The sequence below is a fragment of the Eupeodes corollae genome, chromosome 3 (assembly GCF_945859685.1).
Source record: "Eupeodes corollae chromosome 3, idEupCoro1.1, whole genome shotgun sequence".
Classification (NCBI taxonomy): Eukaryota; Metazoa; Arthropoda; class Insecta; order Diptera; family Syrphidae; genus Eupeodes; species Eupeodes corollae.
Genome location: NC_079149.1, coordinates 62,511,131 through 62,536,703, shown reverse-complemented (window position 1 = coordinate 62,536,703; position 25,573 = coordinate 62,511,131). Strand labels below are relative to the sequence as shown.

At 32.9% G+C, this 25,573-nt stretch overlaps 1 protein-coding gene across 2 annotated transcripts in view; it reads left to right on the top strand.

The window, feature by feature from the left end:
- Positions 1-25,145, top strand: part of LOC129949249 (phospholipid-transporting ATPase VD) — a 30,783-nt gene extending 5,638 nt beyond the window's left edge. Inside the window, exons 2-17 of one of the 2 annotated variants that reach the window (XM_056060584.1) lie at positions 7,734-8,941; positions 9,032-9,212; positions 13,974-14,153; positions 14,220-14,344; positions 14,408-15,433; positions 15,547-15,875; positions 15,938-16,213; positions 16,273-16,369; positions 16,431-16,589; positions 19,321-19,489; positions 19,607-19,777; positions 19,835-20,020; positions 20,085-20,285; positions 20,365-20,552; positions 20,603-20,688; positions 21,708-25,145. In XM_056060584.1, coding sequence (XP_055916559.1) covers positions 7,908-8,941; positions 9,032-9,212; positions 13,974-14,153; positions 14,220-14,344; positions 14,408-15,433; positions 15,547-15,875; positions 15,938-16,213; positions 16,273-16,369; positions 16,431-16,589; positions 19,321-19,489; positions 19,607-19,777; positions 19,835-20,020; positions 20,085-20,285; positions 20,365-20,552; positions 20,603-20,688; positions 21,708-21,742 — 4,443 coding nt within the window. In that variant the 5' untranslated portion in view covers positions 7,734-7,907 and the 3' untranslated portion in view covers positions 21,743-25,145. Of the gene's footprint in view, positions 1-7,733; positions 8,942-9,031; positions 9,213-13,973; positions 14,154-14,219; positions 14,345-14,407; positions 15,434-15,546; positions 15,876-15,937; positions 16,214-16,272; positions 16,370-16,430; positions 16,590-19,320; positions 19,490-19,606; positions 19,778-19,834; positions 20,021-20,084; positions 20,286-20,364; positions 20,553-20,602; positions 20,744-21,707 lie in introns of both variants that reach the window. The other variant, XM_056060583.1, reaches the window with a different exon arrangement.
- Positions 25,146-25,573: the final 428 nt, after the last annotated feature.

The following is a 25,573-nucleotide window of genomic DNA, read 5'->3' as shown; positions in this document are numbered from 1 at the left end:
ACTATCTTTTATCCAAATTAATGCATTTGGTACATATTTATGTATTTTTATAACTATAACTATTCTTTACATCAACGATGGCCGTGTAGCGCCACTGCATCGAATTAACGAATATTTATATATTAATCAACAATTTATTTTAAAGTGCCTATCAAGAAGTATTATCTTGGTACCTTTGTATATATGATTTTAAAATATTATTTTTTAAGAATAAGGTTGTTTCACACATATATTAGCCGCTCCAGCGGCTTTCTAAGACTTCAGCTTAGATATGGCAATCTTTACTTCGGGAGGACGGGATTGTTGGCCTTCGGCTTCTATGTTGAATGGATCATCATCCTGCTGACAGCGGAATTCGGTTCGTCGTCGCCGTTATACAGTCTGCAGAAATGGTCCTTCCATATCCTCAGCATTGACTGCGGTTCCACTATGATGCTTCCACTTTCGTCTTTGCAGCCTTCGGTTCTAGGTTTATGTACATGTGAATTTCGTTTCACCTGTTCATAAAACTTTCGAACTTTATTCCTGCCTTTAAACCTCTGAACATCTTCGACCGCACGCTTCTCATGCCCTCTCTTTTTCCTTCTGAGAAGTCCTCTCGCCTTTTCTGCTCATAGACCTCATGAGCAGCTCTCGTCCTTTTATGCAGCGCCGCTTTGCGTGCCTGTTGTTTGGCTGCATTTGCCTGCGGACATTCCTCATCAAACCAGGGGTTCCTTGTTGGTGGCTGCTCGAAACCCAGCACATCAGAAGCGGCTTCTCTGATTGCATTTTGGAATTGTTGCCCCTGGTTTTTGATACATTGTGTTGGCAGTAGAGAACTTCGAGAGAGGTTAGTTGTAGCTCGGTCGGAAAAGGATTTAGTGATCTCTGGCGATTGTAGCCGTTCGACGTTGTACCTTCTCCCAGCACCTCCCTGTTTTGCCTTGGGTATGCAAACCCGAAGTGCTACCTTGGCTACAACGAGGTAGTGGTCCGAGTCGATGTTAGGCGTCGATCAATCTGGTTGACGGTAAATTGATCTGGAGAACTCCAAGTTCCTTTGTGGATTTTTGGACAGTTTTAATATCGTAGCTAGGACACTGCTCATATGTTTTGTCTAAGAGCTTGAAGAACATATCTTTGGTGTTTTCATCTTTCGCCATCATATCAGGCTAATATTGCCGAATTTAGCCTTGATGCGTATGGTCATGAGGCGCTCGTTGATGCACCTACAGCCTAAGTCTGGCTCCAATAACAAAGCCGCATCCAAATATGCGCTGTTGGTTTTCGTGGTAGCAGTCACCATAGTAAATATCGCAGTTTTTCATCCTCTTTTTGCCCGGCCCAGCCCATTTATAGCAATCTACGGCCTTCGCTAATTCTTCGGCCGCACGTGGGACCTAACATTCCACGTGCATATTCGTTTGCGTAGGTTGTCAACAGTAAATCTGTCCGTATCCGAGGCTTGTTGGTGCTTTGCAACTATGATCTTTTTGTAGACGCCACCGTTGATTCCATCTCGAGAATTCGTGCGCTGCCGTTTGGATAAGGAGAGGTGCCTTAGTGGAAACACCTCTCCCCCCTCTCTCGTTTAATTAATTAATTAATTTCTATCCTGGTTCTTCTATTATGAAATTAAAATAAAGCTATAAAAAAATGCTTTGAACGATACTTGTATGCTTACAAGTATTTTTCATTTCCGAGATGAGTATTGTCTTGGGATGAATCGCGCTTTGTCCATACAAAGGAAATATATGGAAACTAGCTTACCGACAAAAAATGGTGTGTATTCGATAAGTTCATTCAAATACACAAACCATTTCCCTTAAAATAATATTTTCCAAGTATTTCATATTTGTATTGTACTAAAAAGATAAGTTTTTTTAACAAATTATAAATTAATATTCAATAAAATACATTTCGCATAGTCTACGGAAAATTCTCTTTGTTTTGAGACATTATTTGTTAAAATTAGTTCCGTATGGGTACCGAAAAAGGGAAATATTGTAACAAAATAATAAATGTAAAGGATGATGATTCGTCCAGACTAAATTTCTATTCTATACTAAACAACAATAATTTTAATTTAAATAAAACCAGTCTAACGATTTAAAAAAAAAATGAAAAATGGAGTTTTTTTGACAAATCAAATGGCATTTATATCTTTGAAAACAAACTTATTTTACTAACTTATCTTATATAGGTACTTTTTTAAACAGGCTCTTTGCATAAAGGAGCAAGTTCGTGCCTAATTTCAAAAGAATAACCTTTACAATACAATTGATAAAAGTCTATAAAGCATTCGATTTTCATCGCAATTTTTTATGGTTTGGTTTGACTAAAGCTTCTGCTAGTTAAGTTTTAATTTGTTGGGTTTAAACAAATTTAATTTACATTACAATAGGTTGTCATGAAAAACCTTTTAAAACAATACTAATTACTCTCGTAAATTAAATAGCGGTTGTCAAGAGTTTTTGAACTTCTGTTTCTGTTTCTATTTTTTTTTTTAATTTTACTGGATTTAATATCATTCTGTTAACATATAACAGAAGTTATTTACATTTGAAAAGATAGATAGATAGATATTTTATTTTCATAGATAAATGCTTTTTACAAATTATTGTTTTTGTTTTTATAATACGCAGCTTGCTCAGAGATTTGATATTTAATTTATATCTTACAACTGAAAAATTTTATAATATTTTAAAGATATTTTGAATTGGAGATTACATTTGAAGGAAAACTATGATTAAATATATAGACAATATAAATAAATAAATTAATTAACATATAAGAAAATAAATAAATAAATAATGAATAATTTAAACAACAAAAAATAATAATACAACAAAAACATATATACATGTATATTTATAAATAAATAAATTATATACATTTATTGGTTTATTAAATTTTGTATTAATACATTTTTAGAATCGCTACATCTTAAATTAAATTTTTGGTTGAGAAATTCAATTTTTCTTGCAACTGTTTTGTAAAATTTGTAGTTTTTGAATGTGCGATTTTGCACAAGTTCCCCACACTGGACATCCATACAAAATTATAGCTTGGAAAACTACTTTACAGAGGATTATCTTATTTGATTTACTCAGGGGTGATTTCCTACATATAAGGGGGTAAAGCATTTTAGTAGTAATACTTATCTTGCTTAGGGTTTTTGTGATATGGTCACGGAAAGTTAATGTCTTGTCTAAGTATACACCTAGATACTTGACAGAATTAACCCACGGGATATCACAATTGTTAATTTTAAGCTAACCCAGTGGTAAGGCACAGGCTTTTCTTTTTCTAGTGAAAAATATGGCCTGTGTTTTTTCAGCATTAAGCTTAATTTTCCATGATTTAAAATAATCGTAGATTTTGTTTAAACCATGTTGCAAGTCATTCTCAATTTCATGGCCAAAATTATTTGAGCTATAAATAGCGGTGTCATCGGCAAACATTGCTATTTCACAATTCCAAATTTCTGGAAAATCAGCATCGTAGGTAATGTACAATAATGGAGCCAATACTGATCCTTGCGGTACACCCGACGATATATTTTTTAATGATGAATGTATGTTATTCATATTTACTTTAAATTGTCTGTTTCTGAGAAAACTTTGTATTATTTTTACGAGATATAAAGGACAACCAAATAACTTTAATTTATGAAGTATCCCGTCATGCCATATGCTATCAAAAGCCTTTTCAACATCCAAAAGGACAAGACCTGTAGACTGTTTTGCACTCATTTTTTTCTTTAATGTGTCTGCAAATTCTAAGGACTTGGTGTGAGGTGCTATGACCCTGTCTAAAACCAAATAGTTGGTCTGGTATGACATTCGAGGTGTCAAGAAAATACAGAAATTTAATTTGTATGATTTTTTCATATATTTTGCTTAAGTTACTGAGCAGACTTATTGGACGATAACTATTTGGGTTATTTGGTGGTTTTCCTGGTTTGAGAATCGGTGTGATCTTCGCGGTTTTCCATTTACTTGGAAAGTATTGCAACTTGATACAAGCGTTAATAATAAAGCATACAAATGTTATTCCAATGATTGGTAGCTCTTTAAGGTAAATATTTTTAAGAGAATCTATTCCTGGTGCTTTATTATTACGCATATTACGTATTATATCTTTTATGTCTTCGTTGGAAACGAAGACATCTGTGGGTAACGATTCATTAGTATGGTTTAAGCCATTTATTGTGTCATATACTTCGTTATCAATTGAACTGGTTTCATTAATCAACGGATTATTAAAATTGTTTTCAAAAGAATCTGCAAAAACTTCTGCCTTTTCTTCACTAGTAATTAGCAATGTATTATTGTGTTCTAAGTGAGGAACAAATTTATTTTTATTTTTAAGTACTTTTGCAATTTTCCAAAATGGTTTTGAATTTGGATCGAGATTGCAAAGTTTTTCATTCCATGTTTTGTTTCTGAACTTAGAAATTTCGAAGGCTATTTGTTTTGTGTATATATTCATTTCATTAAAATCACTGACTTGTCTATATATTTTCCACTGACTTCTAAATCTATTTCTTAGCTTGATTAAATTTAAAATGTACTGTGGAAGAACAGATGTTCTCGTAGTTTTTGATTATTTAGGAATTGACTCTTCAACACATTCCAGTAAGGAATTTGTAAAAAAAAATCTATTTTTTCATCAATTTGGTGGGAACTACTTATACTATCTATATCACAGGGTGTATTTCTGAGGTGTTGTTTGATTTGTGTTCTATATCTATTCCAATTTGCGTTTTTAAAATCTAGGTATTGCACATCTTTTATTTTACTATTAAGGAGAATATCACAGTTTATTGGAATATGATCTGAACTCAGAGCGTTAATTTCCACAGGCTGAGTAACGATTTCAGCCGAGTTCGTAATGATCATGTCCAATGTTGATGGCGAAGACTTTTTGTTGGTTGGGAAGTATGTTGGCCCATTTGGATAGAGCAAGCTTACTGGATACCTCATAATGATATCCAGTAGCAAATTTCCCCACAATCCCATTAATAAAAAATAAATTGAAAAATATTCGTGATTTGTATGACGCTCCTCAGCTGTTCAGTGGGTTACAAACTTTCGATTGCGATATATTTTATTGGACTATATAATGTGACCAATCTGAAGTGGTTTCCCAAAAGTCCAAAGAGACTATTTTCGGCCACTTCTGTCTGTCATGTACATATTCAAACTCAGGAAGTCGAGGGCTTTCGAATGTGACCAATTGTAAGGGGTTTCCCAAAAGAACAAAAACGCAACAAAAATTGTTTTCGGCAACCTCTGCAAAACAAAAAAAATGCGACCACATACACGTCTATCGAAACCATATTTAAAATCAGCAAGCCATAGTAGTAAAAATGTAGTGGTTTCCCTCCTTATTTCAATTTTGGGAAAAGTTTTAAATTTGTTTCTAACCTTTTCCTTCATCTTCACAACTTGTCAACTTGTTTGCTTTCACGCCAAAAATTGGCCACAAACTCTCGGTTTGTATCGACAAATAAGACTAATAGGTTTCTAAAATTGAGAAAGGATTGAAGTTCTGGAAATTATTCTTCACTCCGGATTTCATTTTGGAATGAAGGCAGTGATTGAAATGATATACATATATATATATAGTCAATCAAACTCATATTCGTACAGCAGCTAACAACTTATTTTTTTCGGATTTGTCAAGAACCACTCATGATCATAATTTAATTTATTTCTTATATTAAAGATCTGAATACCATCTATTGTCTACCACAAGAAAAACGCCATATTTCAACAAACAGAGAACATTTAATAACACAAACTATAAAAATCAAATAACAATTTCATATTCGTGCATTTCATTAAGCACAGTAACATAAATATAAGCAAATTTTAATATTTTGTAGTATAACCCTTGTTCTTAATAACATGCTTGAGTATTAGATATTTTGTCCCACACTTGCAGAATCTGCCTTTTTAAGCTCTCTTGCATTCCTTACGGTCAATTTCTTCAGTTCCTGGTCCAAATGGTCCCATAAATTTTCGATAGGGTTAATATCTGGTGATTGGGGTGGAGTTTCCATGACCTTAGGACAATTATAAAGCAGCCACAACTTGGTATTATGTGCCTTATGTTTGGGATCATTGTCCTGTTAAAAAACTGGTTTTGCAGACCCAATTTACGAGCACTTTCACCCAAATTTAGTTTTAAAATCTCTATTTATTTTTTGTGGTCCATAATTCATTCAATTACATGTAATTTTCCTACCCAGCCGCAGAAAAATAACCCCAAACCATCACTGATCTGAAGGGATTTGATAAAAATCCAAGGAATAAATGATGAAAGGAAACGCTTTTACTTTTAATTACAAAATACTTTTAATTGAATATAAAATAATAGAGAGAAGTCTAGAACAATCTAAAAGCGAGAAGCGCCAAAAAGAGAATGAAACAATTCAAAATGTAAGAATACTAAAAGGTGTGTTTAGATAAAAGAAATACAAGGTATGTTCAGATAATAGATACAGAACTGAATCTTAAGGTTGATTTGCAGTTCATAATTTCAACATGATCCGCCCACATGCTTGACAGTTGCGACAGTATTTTCCGGAATTAGCTCCGTATTGGGTTTCTGCCAAACCATTTGTCGTCCATCTGAGTCAGCTATATTGAACTTTGACTCATCGGTAAAAATTACGTTTTTCCAATAGTCGAAATTCTTTGATTGGTGCTCTTTTGCGAAATTTAGCCGTTTCAACCTGTTCACAGAACTTATGAAAGTTTTTTTCTGGCATCTCTACTGTTAAAACCGTGATCGCGAATGCAGTTTCTCAACGTCTCGGTAGAAAACTTTTCAGCAGGTTTTGGTGCACTGATTCGGGGATTTTTCTTGATTTCGCGCATGATAAGTCGTTTATCATGCGAGTGGAAAATTTCGCGTGTAATGTTTTTTGACATATTTTCGATTCGATTTATTATCATTTTCCTCAGTTCAACCGATGTTTGGCACTGTTTTCTCCCCATTTTTTTAAATTTGTGGATGGAATGGAATAGAGTGTACGAATTTAAATTTGATTGACTGTATAATAAATCACATATGTACGTTCAAATACAATTATAAAATATCGTTAAATAGACAAAAGAACTTATATTATAATTAAAAGTTATTACAGGAATGCATTATTAAAAATAGATTCTTATAAAGGTTCAACAAATACCAACATTTAAATCATAATCTGTAAAATTTGTTAAATGAATTCGAAAATGATTAAAAAAAGGAGTGTTGCACTTAAATAGTTTTTGAAAACATCATAAAATTACAATCAAGAGATTGGTATATTATTTCATTGATTTCTAAAATTTAAATCATTTTTTTAGAGAGATCCTCTATTTGAGAAGGGAGAAAGAAAAATGCAGTCTAGTTTTCCGTTGTGTACCCCGAGAAAGCCTTTTTAAATTCGAAAACCATTCCTACACCATTTCACCTTACAAAACTATCATTTCAACCTCAACAAAAAAAGAAATTGTTAAAATATTAACTTATATGCTTAACTAAAGCTTAAATATTTTAATGATAAATAAACAAAATAAAATAAAAACATTTCAAAAACCCTCTATTTTTTAACAAAAAAAGAAATTGTTAAAATATTAACTTATATGCTTAACTAAAGCTTAAATATTTTAATGATAAATAAACAAAATAAAATAAAAACATTTCAAAAACCCTCTATTTTTTAATAATCTTCTAATTATTTTTTTTTTCAGATTGAATACAACTATAACTAAAAGTGCCTTTTACGCATCCAAACTTAAGTGAAGCCTTATTTAAGTTTTTATATAGAAAATGTTTTTACAAACTCCTAGGTTAATTCATTATAATTAACACACACACAAATATTTTATAATTATAATAGTTCAATTCAATCGTTTCTTGTCATAATGTCGAATCCGGAGGAGTTATGCAAGAAGCTCACTGCTGTACAACAAAAGTCAGCTCCACCAACATTTCGTTCACCTGGTCATCCAATAGTAAACACCAACGTATCACTACCTCCAATTGTAGGTGCCTCAAATCGAAACGCATCGGTTTCATCTGTTCCACAGTCTCATATAAGCGCGTTAGAACCGGAACGAACTTATGTTTTTCCAGCAACAGGAACGGGAAATTTAGCTGGTAATAAAGTTGATGGAATAACCGGCGTTGTTCACGTCGAAGGCGGCAATAGACAATCATTATTAGGAGTTGGTGGAGCATCCAATCGTGGACACTCTCGGTCTGTGAGCCATGGAGGTGGTTCAATTCTAACTCCGAGTGGTAGACCGCTGAAATCAGCAATTAAAGGCCATCAGAGAGCGTTTTCTCAAGGCCAGATTGCCGATTCACCCAATACGATTATAACACGAGGTCACAGCCGTGTTGGATCGAAAACAGATTTTATTCTCCCGCCCGGTCATAAGGATGAAACAGGAAATCGTCCCTTTGGACCTTCTGCCCCTTCGTCTGCACATGGAGGACATTCTAGACAAGCTTCCCGCTCAGAATCTATTTACACATTGAGGCGTACGGAAGCACCTTCATGGTGGAAAAAACTGGGAATGTGTTCTAATGACAAGTTTGAAGAGCGTAACTATCGTATAGTTGTTTGTAATCATACAGTGCCAGCAAAAACTCCTAAACGAGATCATCCAAATGGTCTCTATGTGGGTAATAAAATACGGACCACTAAATATACATTTTTGTCATTTATACCGAAAAATTTACTGGAGCAATTTCATCGTGTGGCGAATTTATATTTCATTTTCATTGTTTTACTTAATTGGTTTCCGTCAATAAATGCGTTTGGCAAAGAAGTTGCAATGATACCAGTACTTTTTGTACTTGGAGTGACTGCGATTAAAGATTTATTTGAAGATAGAAGAAGAAGACACTCTGATAAGAGAATAAATAATACTACTTGCAGAGTTTATGATGGGTAAGTTTCAAATATTGGTTATCGAAATCGATAGTTTAATATATGAGTATGAATGCATTGCAATATATGCTTTTGTTTTATATCTTCTAGAGAATCTGAAAGGTACAAAAAAATCAAGTGGCAAGACGTTACCGTTGGTGATATTGTTCATTTATCCAACAATGAAACAGTCCCTGCAGACATTTTACTTCTAAGAACAAGTAATCCACATGGAGTTTGTTACATTGACACCTGTGATCTGGATGGTGAAACTAATTTAAAAAGGCGTGAGGTAAATTTAACTTTTATTTAAGTATTTAATATGAACTAGGTTAGGTGGATCACAATAATCTAATAGATGAATCAATTTATTTGTGTTAATCATCCATTTTATTAATTTGAAAAATCTATTCAATCATTTACCACATTATCAATTGTCAAAGCTTTTCAATATAGAAATAACAAGGATTTTGCATTTTTTGTTGATTTTAAATCAACACAGTCCCCCAACACTCACCGACCCACGCGAGGTTCTCCAGGTGATAATACATCCTCAAAAAGTTACCATTTGGTGTGGAATTTAGGCCGACGCACAGTGGTCCATTCATGTTCATTAGCTGGACTTAATTCTGATTTGGTGTTTTTATATTATTTTGTATATACGAAATATTTACAATTTAATTAAAAGTCATTTTCATTACTTCAGGTGGTAGTATCGTAGGAATTCGGATTGGATGTTGACAAAATTCATTTATTTATTATCCGGGGTATTAATTTATTATTTAGATATTTTAAGACATCTTCCGAAAGCTGTTCCATAGCCATTGACAAACCGTCTATTATGTCAGCTTCGTGCAACAAAATTTTTTTAATCCTTTTGGGTTATAATTCCAGATATATTTTGATTTAGAAACAATCGAAAAACGTTCAACACAATCTTGTATCAAAGTTTATTATTCGAGCAGTTTTTACTAGATGTTCGTCCTGTGCTGCCGTCATAGGTGTTTCTTCTACCTTGTTTTGGAAAATCACAAAATTCCAAGCTCAGTTCTTAATGCGTCCTGAAAAAGTTCTTTCTTTTGTTTAACCGACAATTTTTCCTCACTTTCTCTGGCCTGCCAGGTGTTGTTTCCAATTTTGTACAATATATGTAAAAGAGCTTCCATAAATCGTATATCCACGTAAAGGGTTTGCAATCCAAACGAATAAGATCAAGATTATTCATATTTTTAGGCGAAGCTTTGCATATGTACAGGGTCCGGCAAAAAGTAAATTTTATTGAATTTTTTTAAATTGGAACCAGACCTTTTTGTGGTTCCTAGTAAACTGTTTTAAGTTTGGTTGGAGGAAGGTCTCAATCATGTGACAGTAGCGATCCGCACTGAGCTAGCCCTGTTGTCCATCAAGGATGGTGTACAAAAACCGTTTCATTTTTTAAAATTATGTTTGAAGTTTCAAGGTTAATTTTGTTAATTTCATCTTCCACTCGGTTGAACTCTCTTTTTATCGTTTCAATATTTTCTTTTTAACACTCGAAACAAACTGGGCGGCAGCATCTGGGAGACGATGCTCCCGAGTTAGTCCATATATGATCGTTCCTAGTTCTTTTTGTTTTTTAATTCTAAGGGAACTATGCACGTTTGCACTATATCGGTAGCGCTCACTTCTGGATTTAATACAAATTTTTTCTCATATCGCAGTTGCCCTCCACTTCCATCTGATCCCCATTTCCAGGAACACACCAAGGAATCGCCACGATTCCAACTAAAATACGATGGAAAGGAATCTCAAACACTTTCTTAAGGCATGATTCTTCAAATTTCAAAATTGTTCTCGATAATTTTTTTTAACTTAAATTTTTTTAAAGAGTTGGCTTACGAATGCCTTGCTGTATGCAAGACATATAATGCGATCCTCTTCTTCAAGGTCAGAAATGGACATTCTTGACATTACGTATAGTTAAACAGCACTTGCACACTCTATAACTAATATCTTCAACAAATTTTCATTCAATATAAATGAAAAAAATGTCTTCACGTTACCAAGGCAAAGGTCGCCCTAAAAAGGGAGGATTGGTATCTATAAAAGACAAACATTTTGAGATTTAACTCCACTTTCCTTTTTTTCTCAAAGGTTTCAACACATAGAACCTTTCACTGAAAAATACCGTTCCTTGCTATATGAGCAATAGGTTTAATGATTAACGGCTTTTTGTTGACATTAAAAGACAAACAAAATCTAGCTAGCGTTATACTAAATGGACCACTGTGCGACGGTGTAATTGGTCCGTACTTTTTTTTGAAAACTCCGTTAGCTTTTTTTCGTGGAGACATTCGGATGTGTGAGTCAATTTATTAATGTAAAACCATAACCTTGTGGTACCTGCAGAATTACCCGAAATTCTTCAACCGAAGATTGGCCGTCTTTCGGAGCATAACACCAACAAATCCGGATACATGATATTTTCAAGATCGGCCGGCAACTAGATTCGCTATAATTGGCTCTTTAAGTGTATAGCTTTATAAACCGTTAGCGAATACACTTTCTTAGAAGTATGGTAAATTTGACGTAAAGTGATGTGATCTCAAACAAATGGATTACAAAATCTGCAAAACACAAGATTTACGACACTTTTTTAAAGACGACACTTTTCTATGCTTTTCAAGAATGGTGATATAGACATGTATGAAGCGGGTTTAACTTGCCCTTAAAAACCTCAAGGTATGCAATATGCATCGAAACAGGAATTTCCATTGGCAACTTAGCGACTTAGGAGTTTTAGTTTATTTATTTATAAAGCTTACACAGGCGACATGCAGCGATGAAAAATTGCCTTTCCGAGGTCAAACACGAAAAGCGTGGCAAAATTTCCGATGTTGATCTGTTCCATGTTGATATTCTGATTTTTTCAAAGAAATAAGCAGGTTGGCGAGTTTTCGAGCCAGTATCAATGTTCGAAGCTTGATAAAGTCATTTAAAGGCATATTAAGTACAATTTCTTGCAAATGTGAAACATGATCGTACCTTCTAAACCCAAAGATGTATCGAATAATACTATTAAAGGCTATGTTTAGTTTATTTTTAATGATAGAAGCAGTTGTAAAAATTTGTTCATGAAAACAGGTATAACTAGGGTCCTTTCTAGCATAAGTGTGGTTTTAAATTGAGTGATGTTTTGGGCGGTCCACAGGGTTCTAAGCGTTCCATAAGTTTTACCTATCAATTGGTTATTGTGATCATTACAGGTCAATGTTATATTTGCCTAAGATTTTTAATGAAATTTACGAATTCTAATGGATTCTCGTTTAGAATTATGGAAGGAAAGTATGTTAATTCTAATTCTCGTCTTGATATAACCAGGTATTTCCATTTGCTTGCAGAATCAACCCATTGCAAGACGCCCAGTAGGATTTTTTTCTAGTTCTTGCTTCAGAATGAAAACGCAGTCTTCAATTAAACCCAAAGGACAGCTTTTTTAAATTTGAATGTCATCGGCATAAAAATGTTTTTATACTTCATTTATGATGAAACCGATTTCATTCAAATATAAAGAAAATAGAAGGGGGTTAGAATTGATCCTTGGAGAACTCCTTGTTGAATCGGAAGATAATCGGAGAGATTTTCATTTGAGAAAACCGCTTGCTTTTTATCATTCAAAGATATCTTGAATCTGTGACGCAGTTTATTCAGAAGTATCGTGCGATTCACCATGTCGGATGCTTTTGAAAAGTCTAGCATGACTAAAAAAGTTACTTTATCAATATCGAGTTCAGTCCTTATGTCTTCTATTATTTTAGTTAGTGGCGTTATACAGCAATGGTGTGAACGAATACCCGATTAAACATCGACTAAAACGTTGTTGCGACTGATGATGATGCTTAATTGTTTTTGAATTATCCTTTCATAGACTTTAGATAGAAAAGGATGTATTGAAATCGGTCTTAATTCATTACAAAGCGAGTTTTTGGGGATAGGAATTATTTTTTTCCATTGATGCGCGAAAATGCCAGTGGTAAGGATTGTATTTACTACGTGTGTAACGTAAGGTGGAAGCAATACAAGAATATCTTTAATGAAAATTAAATTGGATTCAAATCATACGCAACAGTGGTATTGGACTTTATACTTATGCAACTTTCAACTATGTCTAAGGCGTTCACACAATCGAAACTGAACAAATTGTCTGTAGAAGTTGATGGTATGGTATTGAGAGATACAGGAGGATTATATTTTGAAAGCTTTTCGTCACCCAGATGAAAGGTTGTCTAAAAAATTACTTTTTACGAAATAAGGAACAAGGATTAGTGGATGGCGAAACAGCTTTGTCAAATAATTACGAAACATGAAAACTCTGTATGTGATGTGATTGATTTAAGACCATCGGCAAAAAATTTTTAAGTAAAATACTGTACTCGAAGCTTAATATTTGTTAAAAAGAATCAAATAACTCCCATACTCCCTTAGTTACATGGAAATATCATTAATTTTATAACCAAGATGTAAACTTAAATGACTTAACGGAATATCGTACATGAACATGTTTATAAGCATATGTCACAATTTTGCTTCACATCGATTTTCATATTTCAGAAAAAAAAACTATTGAAATGGAGGAAACAGTAAAGCTTTCGAACAGAAGTGAATAAAACGCTCCCTCCCCTACTTAGTCTCGAGATAAAAATAAATTAGGTGGCGCAATAGTCCGTTGATAACTATTCCTACGTGCGAGTACTGTTGTCAGAGATGGAGGGGACTTATAGTTTGTATGCCGGTAGGCAGGGATCGATCCCAAGACCTCTGGCATGGCAGTCCAACGCACTAACCATCATGCTAAGAAAACTAAGAATAATAAGTTAATGCTTCAGAATTTGTATAGTTATATTTTTTTATTATTTTATAAAAAAAGATAGTTCCTTAAATTGTTAACATGTATCAAAACAACGAATCAAAAAAAGAATTATTTACTTATATAGAATATTTTCCTACAAGCGCTTCTCTAAAATACTGAAAGCTAAAATTGAACTACTTCTATGATTATTTATATTTTGTATAGGTTGTGCGAGGATTTACAGATAAACAACTATTATTTTCACCCAGTAAATTTGTAAGTCGTGTGGAAGCAGATGCTCCAACAACAAAATTGTATCGATTCCATGGTGCGCTAATTCATCCGTCTGGCGAAAGGATTCCAATATCTACGGAGAATCTTTTGCTTCGTGAGAGTAGATTAAAGGTAATAAATCATATTCTTATTGTTATACACAAACAGAAAGAAAGATCTTAACATTTTTTTCACCAGAATACGGATTACATTGAGGGTTTCGTTGTTTACGCTGGTCACGAAACCAAATCTATGCTTAACAATAGCGGCCCTAGGTATAAGAGATCTCAAGTAGAGCAGCAAATGAACATAGATGTTATATGGTAGGTATTGAAAGTGGGGTGTGTTTTTCTTTCTAATCACATGATTTTTATATATTTTCACAGGTGTGTCATTATTTTATTAATTCTGTGTGTTATTGGTGCTGTAGGATGTAAAATGTGGCTTAGCTGTTTTAAAAAGTTCCCAGTGCCTTATTTGCCATTTGAAGTTGATCCAGACTACGAAGGCCTACTTACATTTTGGACTTACATTATTATATTACAAGTTATGATCCCACTTTCATTATACGTTACTATTGAAGTGTGCAAAATACTTCAGGTTTATCATATCCATAATAATATTGATCTTTTTGATCATGACACTAACAAAAAGACTGAATGCCGCGCCATGAACATAACCGAAGAACTCGGACAGGTTCAACATATATTTTCGGATAAAACCGGAACTTTGACAGAAAATAAAATGATATTTCGCCGATGCACCATTAACGGTAATGATTATAATCATCCAGCATCCGAATCTGAGAAACGTTGTACAAAACCCGATTCTCCGGTTCCACCGCTAACGCCGAATACTAATCTTTTAGAAGACATGGAACATTTAATCACCGGTCAGTATTTCTCATCAAATGCTCAACGTATTCATGAGTTTCTTCTGGTGTTGGCCATATGTAATACTGTTGTTGTAAGCGCAAGACCACATCGGGATATGATGAATGCTAGTGGAGTTATCGAAGTGCACCAGCAAACTGAGGAATCTACATCAACGCCAAAAATTTTATCAAGTTCGAATAATTCTATAAAAAGCCCAATTCTGCCAAAAGGACCACCTATGGCAATTTCTGCAGATCGCTATACTAGACTCCAAGAGTCACGTTCCATTACACCGTCCCCACCGCCAAGCTTATCATTTACATTACCAACTCAAAATCACATTCCTTCACTTTCGCCTATAAGTAGCTCTGCAGAATCAACACCAACATCTGATAGCCCACCAATGAAAATGAAATATAACCCGAACTGTCTTTCACCAACTGGTCGGGCCAAAGAAGTTATCAACAACAAATTCAAAACGTTTACTTCATTCCTAAATACAAAAACCCCAGTTAAACGCCTTGCAAATAAATTAAAGTAAGTTTTAAAAATATTTAAATTAAACTAATTATATTCCGCTTTACTTCCCTTGTACTCTTATAGATTATGAAATGAAATATGTATTAAATATTTTTGTTTGCCATTTATAGACAACCTAAGGCTCAAACAGAATTGCGCTTGGAAAATACGCGACCCATGTATGAGGCTGAAAGCCCCGATGAGTTGGCCTTGGTTAACGCAGCATACAGCTACGATTGTTGTTTAATTAACCGAAGTCCTAACCACATATTAGTTAGTGTACCTGGATCAGGAGTCATAGAATATGAAGTCCTAAAAGTTCTTCCATTCGACTCAAGCAGAAAGTGTATGTCAATCGTTGTACGACGAACAGGTGCACAAGAGATCGTCCTTTACTGCAAGGGTGCTGACAGTACGATTTTTCCCGTTTTATCGGCATGCGCTCCACACTCTGTTGAATGTAAAAACAAAAATTGAGTATACAAGTTATATATAGTAATCTTTAAAATTACTCTATTTTAGCTATCGTCAAAGAGAAAACACAACAACAGCTTGATACGTATGCTCGCCAAGGTCTGAGAATACTTGTAATGGCAAAGAGGAATCTAAATGCTGCCGAGTACACCGATTGGTGGGCGAGACACCAAGAAATAGAAATGTCTCTTGAAAATCGCGAACGCAGACTTCGAGAATCGTTTGCAAAGTTAGAAACTAATTTAACTCTGCTAGGGGCAACTGGAATAGAAGATCGTTTGCAAGATGGTGTCCCTGAAACTATATCGGCTCTTCTATCGGCAGGTAAATTTTAAAACTTACAAAATATTATTTTCATTTTAATGAAAACGTTTTTTTTTCAGGAATTGCTGTGTGGGTACTTACTGGTGATAAACCAGAAACGGCCATAAATGTCGCATACTCAGCTAAGCTTTTTAGTTCACAAATGGAAATAATTAGGTAGAAACTGGTTTCTTTTATTTATTTATTAGAAAGTAAAAATAACCATTTCATATTTTAGACTGAATGCTCGATCGAGGGATGCCGCAGAATCTGCAATTATGTTTTATCTTTCTGAGATAGAGACAACGAGAGCGAATAACTATGAAATGAATACACGCCTTAAACCAAGAGCTCTTGTAGTAGATGGCAAAACACTGACGTTTATTTTGGATTTAAGGTATGATAAATAATATCGTTAAAACATTATATTACATGTTTTGTCAAATTTGTTATCCTTTTTACAATAACGCAAACAAATACTTTTTTTGTCTATCTTCAATCTTTTTCATTAAGTAGTCACCTATAAATACACAATCAGTGTACTACCGCCTCTAGGCACATCAAACCATTGTATCGTATATGCAAATTTCTCATGTGTAAAAACCCCAGTTAAAGAACCAACTCCCATGAGAACCGTTTGGCAATATAAGAAAGCCAACTGGGACGGTCTCAACGAGTTCTTCAGGAATTTTAACTGGTCACTATGCTTCCTCGATAGTAGTAGATTCCAGCGATGATATGGTTACAAATTTAATCCTTTGGATTATTGTTCCCCATATTGTTCTGAAGAGAAGTTCTTCATCGCTGGCAAAACCACTGCGTAAGCTTTTCCATCTTTCCTACTCTATAGGTCTCTTTCCGAGAGGATGGAAAACAGCATTTGTACAGCCTGTCCCTAAAAAAGGAGAATCATCCTCCCCTCTAACTATCATCCAATAGCACTCATGTCCCTTCTTTCCAAGGTCATGGAAACGCTGATTAATTATCAGCTTAAGAACTATCTTGAAGAACGGAAGCTTCTTAATGACCGGCAGTATGGCTTTCGTAGCAATAGGTCCGCTGGTGATCTGATGGTTTATCTCACCGAGCAGTGGAACAAATCTGTACATCGTTTTGGAGAAAGTAAGATTATTGCACTTGATATTTCAAAGGCATTTGATAGAGTTTGTCATCAAGCTCTCTTATCGAAAATGCGTGCATTTGGTATTGATGAATCCCTTCTTCGATGGGTTGAAAATTACCTTTCGGAATGTTCAATACAAGTAGTATTGGTTCAAATCTGATAATCATAAAATGAACGCTGGTGTGCCCCAGGGCTCCGTTTTGTCTCCAACGCTCTTCCTTATTTTTATAAATAATCTTTTGTCTGAAACTTTTAACCCACTAAATTGTTTCGCGGATGACAGTACACCCCCCATCCAGGAAACTAATCAACTTTCAGTACTCGGTATGTATATCACAGATCACCTCTTATGGAATGATCACATATTCGATATTGCCAAAAATGCTGCTAGGTGCTTAGGATTTCTCTGATGGTGCAAGAAATGTTTCACCCCTTCTGATCTGGCTGTAATTTACAATCTCATTCGTCCAAAACTTGAATATACCTCGCATATTTGGTCAGGTGCCCCTAAAAGAAGTTTAAGTATTTTGGACAGGATCCAAAAAAAACTTTGAAAATGATAGGCGAAAGAACTATAACCGAAAAATTTAAATTTTATGTTTCATGCCTTTCGTTGTTTTACCGATATTTTTATAAACAGAGATCTGTCGAATAAACCAGTTGCATTCACCCCTTCAAACAATTCAGCCGTAATACTCGTACTTCTAGGAATGCTCATCAGTTTAACCTTGAGCTCAATTTCGGGCGTACTGTCAAGTGTAGAGATTTTAACTGCACATCGAAAATGTGGAGTGCTTTACCCAGCTCTGTTTTTCCCTATCATTTTGACATTCAAAACTTTAAGACCAATGTGCATGAATAGCCCTCTTGAGTCAGAAAAGGATTCAAAAGAGAGCTCTAAATAGGCGATAGGTGTCTGTTTGAAACATTTACGTACTAACTTACTCAGACCAGTAATTGGTCCATATACTGCTCGCTTTCTCTATGGTATTTTGCTTTACTATAAGATATCATTGAGCCTAAGGAAAATTTCTTGAATCACCTAAAGCTAGCTGAATATATTTTGCAGGAGAGTACGCCTCTTACGAGAAATTGACCAATTCTCCATGAGGAACTTATCATGCAAAAGTGTTGCTCAAATGTGTACCTGTGCCATCTAAAGTTTTTTTCACGGGTATTTCTTGTCATGAAAAGTGCTTTTTCAAATTAACCGTTAAAACTGTAGGTCCCCTCCATTCCTGACAACATTACTCGTACACGTGAATGGTTGAGAGTTGTATGTCACTTAGCCCTAGTTCGCAACGGACTGTTGCGCTACCTAATTTATTTATTTTTAATTAAAAGTTGTAAGTCTCCGCATGGTATAGTGAATTGCATTAGAGAAAGCCTAAAACCTAAAAGCCCTTACAAGGGTACAGAGAATTATATGTATAGATATAAAAATACCAATGAGGACAACACCAGGTCAGAACCGGCTGGCTTACCATACAAAGCATACAAAGAAAATGCACCTGGCTTCCGATGACATGTGCAGAGGAAGCAGTGATGGGGAAGAAAAAGAAGATACTTGAACTTCTTATGCCACTGCCTAGCACTATGCTACATCAGAAACCAATTGTTAGGCACTTCTTCGAGCTTGAAAATATTCCTAGAAGCAGCGTTTTGGGCTTCACCAAAGCTTCTTATTGGCTAGAACAAGACAACCCGCAATGATATATGTTTAATCACTCTTTTAGCTAAGTTCAATACTTCAGGGTGTCGCAATGGATGTACCTCACCTAAGCTTAGTCACTTGGCCCTTATTTTTTATGAGCTATTGCGTGACTAAATTCACTATTTATGAATTAATATTTAAACATAATTCCAAAACATTTTCAATTCCTCGCTTTATTGTATTCTTCTTATTCTTCATTTTTATTTCTTAAAAAAGTCGGCATTTGATACTTAAACATTAATACGTTATGTTAAAGATATAACTAATTATTTATTATGTTTTTATTAATAGGGCGAATTTGACAAGATCGTTTTTGAAGCTTGCCAAAAACTGTACTTCGGTGCTGTGCTGCAGATCAACGCCGCTGCAAAAAGCGTTTTTGGTTAAAGTTGTTAAAGATGAATTACATATCTCTACTTTGGCAATTGGAGATGGAGCAAATGATGTATCAATGATTCAGGTAAGAAATATATTTCAATCTTCATCTTTCGATCCATAAATTAGCTATCATAGTTTTCAGCATCAATTTCAATAATATGTTCTTTTAGCACAATTAAATCAATTTTACATTTTTTAGATGGCAGATGTTGGCATCGGTATATCCGGCCAAGAAGGCATGCAAGCTGTTATGGCTGCAGATTTTACTTTGGCAAGATTTAAATACTTAGAAAGTCTGTTGCTTACCCATGGATATTGGTGTTACGATCGTTTAGCAAGGATGATTTTATATTTCTTTTACAAAAATGCAGTAAGTTCTACACATTTGTAAAACATTGGGAAAACATATAAATATAATTATAACTAGGCGTTCGTATTTCTCCTGTTCTGGTTTCAACTTTTCTGCGGGTTTTCTGGCTCCGTGATGATCGATCAAATGTATTTGATGTTATATAATTTGATATTTACGTCCTTACCTCCCTTGGCCATTGGAGTGTACGATAAAAGAGTTCCTGAGGAATTGCTTATCAGTCATCCATATCTTTACAAACATGTATGATTCTTTTTTCTTCTTTAAAAACTGATTCATGATAATTGTTTTATGAAAACTATTTTAGGGACGTTTGGGAAATGCATATAGGCCACATGATTTTTGGATTGTGCTTCTAGATGCTTTATATCAAAGCTTAGTTATATTTTTTACGGCTCAAAGCGCTTATTGGGACAGTGATGTAGGCATTTGGGAATTTGGCACAACCATTACAGCATCTTGCCTTTTCACAAACTTAATACATGGAGCTATTGAAATACGATCGTGGGTAAGTTTAAAGCTTGTTTTATTTTATGTAAAGAGTTATACAAATAATAAAAATGTTTTTGTGAAACTTTTATTTGCAGACAATTCTTCATGTGTTATCCATGGTAATGAGTTTAGGATCATTTTATATTTTCTCTTTTGTGTACAATTCATTATGTGTCAACTGTTTTGGCTTGCCATCGAGTTATTGGGTAATATTCCGTTGTATGAGTACTTCGATTCACTGGCTGGTTATATTGTTATCATCTGTAGTAAGCATACTGCCAAGGTAAGCTATAGTTTATGTTTGATAAAAAATACTAATGGCCTTCTTTTTAGATTGTTTTTTATTACAATGAAGACATCACTATGCCCGGACGTTGGAACAAATGTATTAATGCAAAGTAAAAAAGCTCAAAGAAGAGGTGAGGAATTGTTAGTTACTTGGTCAAGATCGACATCTGCTTCATCGATATATAGGTAAAGACACAACCAGTTTACAAGTTAATGCACGTATTCTTTTGTTTGATTTTTTGGAAACACCAAAACGTAGTCTTTTGAAGTTTTAAAGCATTGTAGAAGTTAATTTTTTGCACAATTTTTAGTTGCAACATAAAAATGCTTTATGACAAATGTCTATAATAAATGACAATTTATTTCCAAAACAAAAGATAAGATTGCTTTCTGTAGCTGTTACTGTCAATTTCTTTCTAGAAATAGATAAAAACATATATTTTGATCAATTAAATTTATGAAGTTCTCAAGTGATAACCCCCTTGCTACTTTAGATTCACAAATCTGAATCATTTTCTAACTAAGATGCTTAACTTTGAATCATTTGCTAACAAGCGGATAATAATTTGGAGAACTTTTGAAAAAAGTGATGTTTGAATTTGTTTTAATTCCAGTGCTCCTTTTTTATTAAATACAGAATCTACTCTCTGGATCAAAATATTCTAAAACTGTGTCATTTTTTAGAGGTTGATCAAGTGACTGCATAACATTTAGAGTTTGTGCACGACGGTCATATTAATTCATAAAATATCCATTGATTTTATTACATTCTTAATTCTGAGGTTATATTGTTTTTTGTACAAAATATTAAAACGCATCCACTCGAAGCTTACAAATAGATTTTCTTTGTATTATTTCTATTATTTAACTTTTTCTATAGAAAATTAAGTTTTTTTGTAGTACCTATTTTATTCTTGAATGCAAATTAAATAAAAATGAAATAAAAGTTGAAAAAACACGAAGTTACACTGCAGTTAGCTTTGAAGTTTCAGTTTGAATTTATTTGTAATGTGTTTTCCCCTAAAGTGATAAATTCTTCTGAAATTTAGAAGTTCTTTGATGATCTTGCAGTGGTGCTTCGTGTTATTTATTTTATACCTTTAAATTGTAACAACAAAAATTGAATTTATATTTTTTTCTTCTCATACAGAATCCCCAATATTGGGACTAAGAATCAGATTATAACATCAATTACGTGAACATCAAAAGCAAAGAAAAGCTAATCATAGCAACGTATTTTCACTTCTATTAAATCCCATAATGAGACGACTTTAACACTCACACTTGGCGAATGAGCAAAAAGTTTTATGGACAAAAAGTATGGACACTGCACAACTGCACAATTAAGACGTAAGACGTTTCGTAATCTCACCACATAAATGTTGGATTTAACTGCGTCCTAGGAAAAAATTATACCCACTTCTAGCAAGCAAAATTTTGATTGAGTTACAAGTAAGATAATGCAGTTGAAAATTAAAAATGTATTTAAATATGTAAATAGAATTCACGAAAAGATAACAACACATTGCTTAAAAATCAAAACGAAAAAAAAAAAAACAAAAAAAAACTCAGGTTGAATGGTGCAGTTCGGAGGAGACTTTGCCTACGAAAGGCGGTGTAGTATGAAAAGGTCTTGACATTAATTCAGAACGTACACATTGATCTGGAAATCAAGTACTTTCGAATGTAAGGAATAGAATGGGGACGGTTTAAATAGGGACAAGTTGACTCCACCAACATATCGGAAACTAACTACAGCACTGTCTTTATAGGAAAAAGTCTTTTTCAATAACTGACCGCGAAAAAGATGTGAAGGTATTACTAAGTATGTAAATTTGATTTGTTATAATGCTACTACATGAAACAACATTCTTTTTACCAAGACCAATAATAATAGTTTACATACCTTATTCGTAACTTCTAAGAAATTGTAAATTATTTATCTAATTTATAATGTATAATAATTTATTTTTTTTAAGTCTAAGTTTATTTTAAATGTAAGTAAATTAGATTGTTATATCAGTGGCCTTAATAGAAAAAAATACTAGAGCAAATTCTTAAATAGACCAATTAATAAATAGACAATTTTTTAATCAAATAATGTTGCAGAAATAACAACTTGTTTCAAATAATATTTGTTAAATTTCAAATGAGTAGTTTTAGACAGCCTCCAACTTTTAAAAAATATTTTCTATTAAAATTATTTCCTTATTGTTGTGTTTCTCTTTAAAATACGTTAGAATGATTATTTTTTAATTTAAAATTCCGAATTTTTTAAAATCTCCTTAAATTCAAATCCTTAACTCAGTACTTGAATTGGTCTTAGCACATATTTTGAATGCGTAATAAAGTTATGACTGTGGGACAGTTCAAAAACACAATCTTTTTGTAGGACCAAACACGTTTTAATGTAACTCAATTAGCTGACGAGAGCATTTCGATTTGCCGCTGAATAAAATGCTTTAGATCTCTACTACTAACTTCTCAATTTCCTCTACTGCTACTTTTTTCTACTCTTTGATAAGAATCTCTCAAAAAACTTGAACTTTCAGTCACTATAAAAGGATACTAAGCAAAATTTTCATAAAAAAGAGTTTTTACATTCCTTCATTATAAAATTTGAAAAATATTTTTAAAAAAATATAAAATGAATCTCCAGGAACCTGTAATTTTCAGTGTCTTGAAGTCATATTAATTGAGAATTTTACCTTCCAAAGTCTTTTACGGTTGGATTTTGTAAATATTCTATTCCTATGAAATATGAACGATTTTACCTTTTCCACCTTTTTTTTTGTGAATATCGAGAAACTATTAATGTCCAAGGGAGATAGAGCTGAGTTTAAAATATCAGCCTTGTTGATTATTTAACTAACGTTGAATTCTTTGCATCCCCGTTTACCAATGTAAACAGTCCTTTGAGAAAAAAAAGCGAAAGAATCTCGGATCAGTTCCCTTTCTTCTTGTAAAATGGTAACCAATTGCTAATTAAAAAACATAATCATTAAGTTCGACATAAATGCGCAATATTTACTTTTTCTTCAGCATAAAACGTCTCATGACTTCTTCTATTGAACTTAAGCATTAAAATATCGTTTTGGTAATTGGGCTCACAAGGTATACAAGAGTACATTTTCGCGTAAAGTACTGTTCAATATAATCAGGTATACAATAAAGTATGGTTTACATGGTTGTTAATAATTGACTATATTTTTTTAAGGAGAAGTTTTATTTTTATTGTATTTTTAAAATATTTGAATATAATTGAAATAAACACGACTTTGATAAGAAATTCAAACTCATCCCTTTTTTATTTGGCTAATCATTCCTTAATCAAGAAATAATTCAACTGCCTTCGACCAATAGGAAAAGATAAAAAATACAAAACTAAAAATGGAAGGGATATACATATATGTGTGTAAGAAAATCAAGGGACTTGGGGTAATGTCAATACTGGAATAAAAACGCAATTAAAAAGTATGAGGTTAAAATAATGCATGTGTTTCTTTTCAAACAAAAGATTTTTAACTTGTTTTGTTTTATTATACCCACGGCGGCCTTATTATTGTTTTTACTATGTTCCATAAAAAAATAAATATGTTAATAAATATATCACTGCGAAATTTCACATTACATTATAACAAGAAGAAGTCTTTGTTTCATATTATGAAGTAGAATAATAAAGTTTGAGGCGTTCTATCCTTCGCCCTTCTCCAAATTTTATTTTTGAAGAACAATAAAGTACAATTTGCTACAAAATCTAATTAACAATAAAATAATTTATTTTATATAACAAATATAGTACCGCCTTGAAAACCATTTCTTAGTTTAGATATGTACACATGAATCTTTTATTTTTGTGGTTTTAGTTTCCTACTGATCAAAACTTTGGGTTGTAATATTTAAAAAACAAATTTAAGGCCATTACAAAAAAAAGATGAAGTGCTTCTTCCTATGTTGAATACTTTTAGATAAAAATGAATGAGCGAAATATTGAATATATTAAGTATAAACTTTGTTGTTAAAACGTATTTGTTTCAAATTAATTGTTAACTTTCGCTTTCATTAATAACAAATTAAACTAGTAACTCAAAAATGCATAGTGCTATTAAAATATTAAAATATAAAAAACAAAAACAAATTAAGAAAGAAATTCGGTATTAAATTGGTATTGTATATTTTCACAAGTATTTAAGAATCAAAACCTTAAAATAATAAAAAATGAAGCACTACTTATGTACGTTTGTATGCATTCTGGACACAATTTAAGAGAAAACTTACTATTTAAATTTATAATTATATCTATTATAATATATCTATAAAAATCCAATATAACATTAAGAAAATATGGCTGTGATGGTTGTCAAAACAATTTATTTATGGTAGTTCTTGAATTTACATTATTTATGTTTGTTCTAAAACTTAGAATATTTCAAATACATATTTGATAAGAATGCTTTTTAAGTACTTTAAGAAGAGCTATGAACTAATTGTCATTTGATGATTAACTGCATTGAGTAATTAAGCTGTAAATCAAAATATTATATTGTTAAACTAATGAAAATAAATTTATTTTCCTAATATAGCAAGATCGTTTGTTTCAATTGCATGGAATGAGTTTATTCTTAACCTTTAGTAAGAGGACATTGAAAAACTAGTATATTTCGAAAGTTTAATTTATTTTAACGAACATTATTTGAACTATTGGTTCTTAAGTACATACAGTGAGTGCCATTTATGTATATACATTTTTTTGTTTCTTTCCATAAAAACACTTTACTTTTCACTTTAAACTTTAAAAAAGTTAAAAACCAGTTTTTCTTTAAAATATTTTGTATATAATAGAATTTCAATTAACTTTTTAATTAATCTTTCCTACCATTGATTTTAAGATTTTGTTTGATACCCTTGATTGGATAAAACACCGTCCAGTCGCTTGGGCATATTTTTTATAATTGTTTAAAGGTATTCAATGCCTATTTTGCTCCATTCTTTTTGAAGCCATTGCATTAGTGCAAC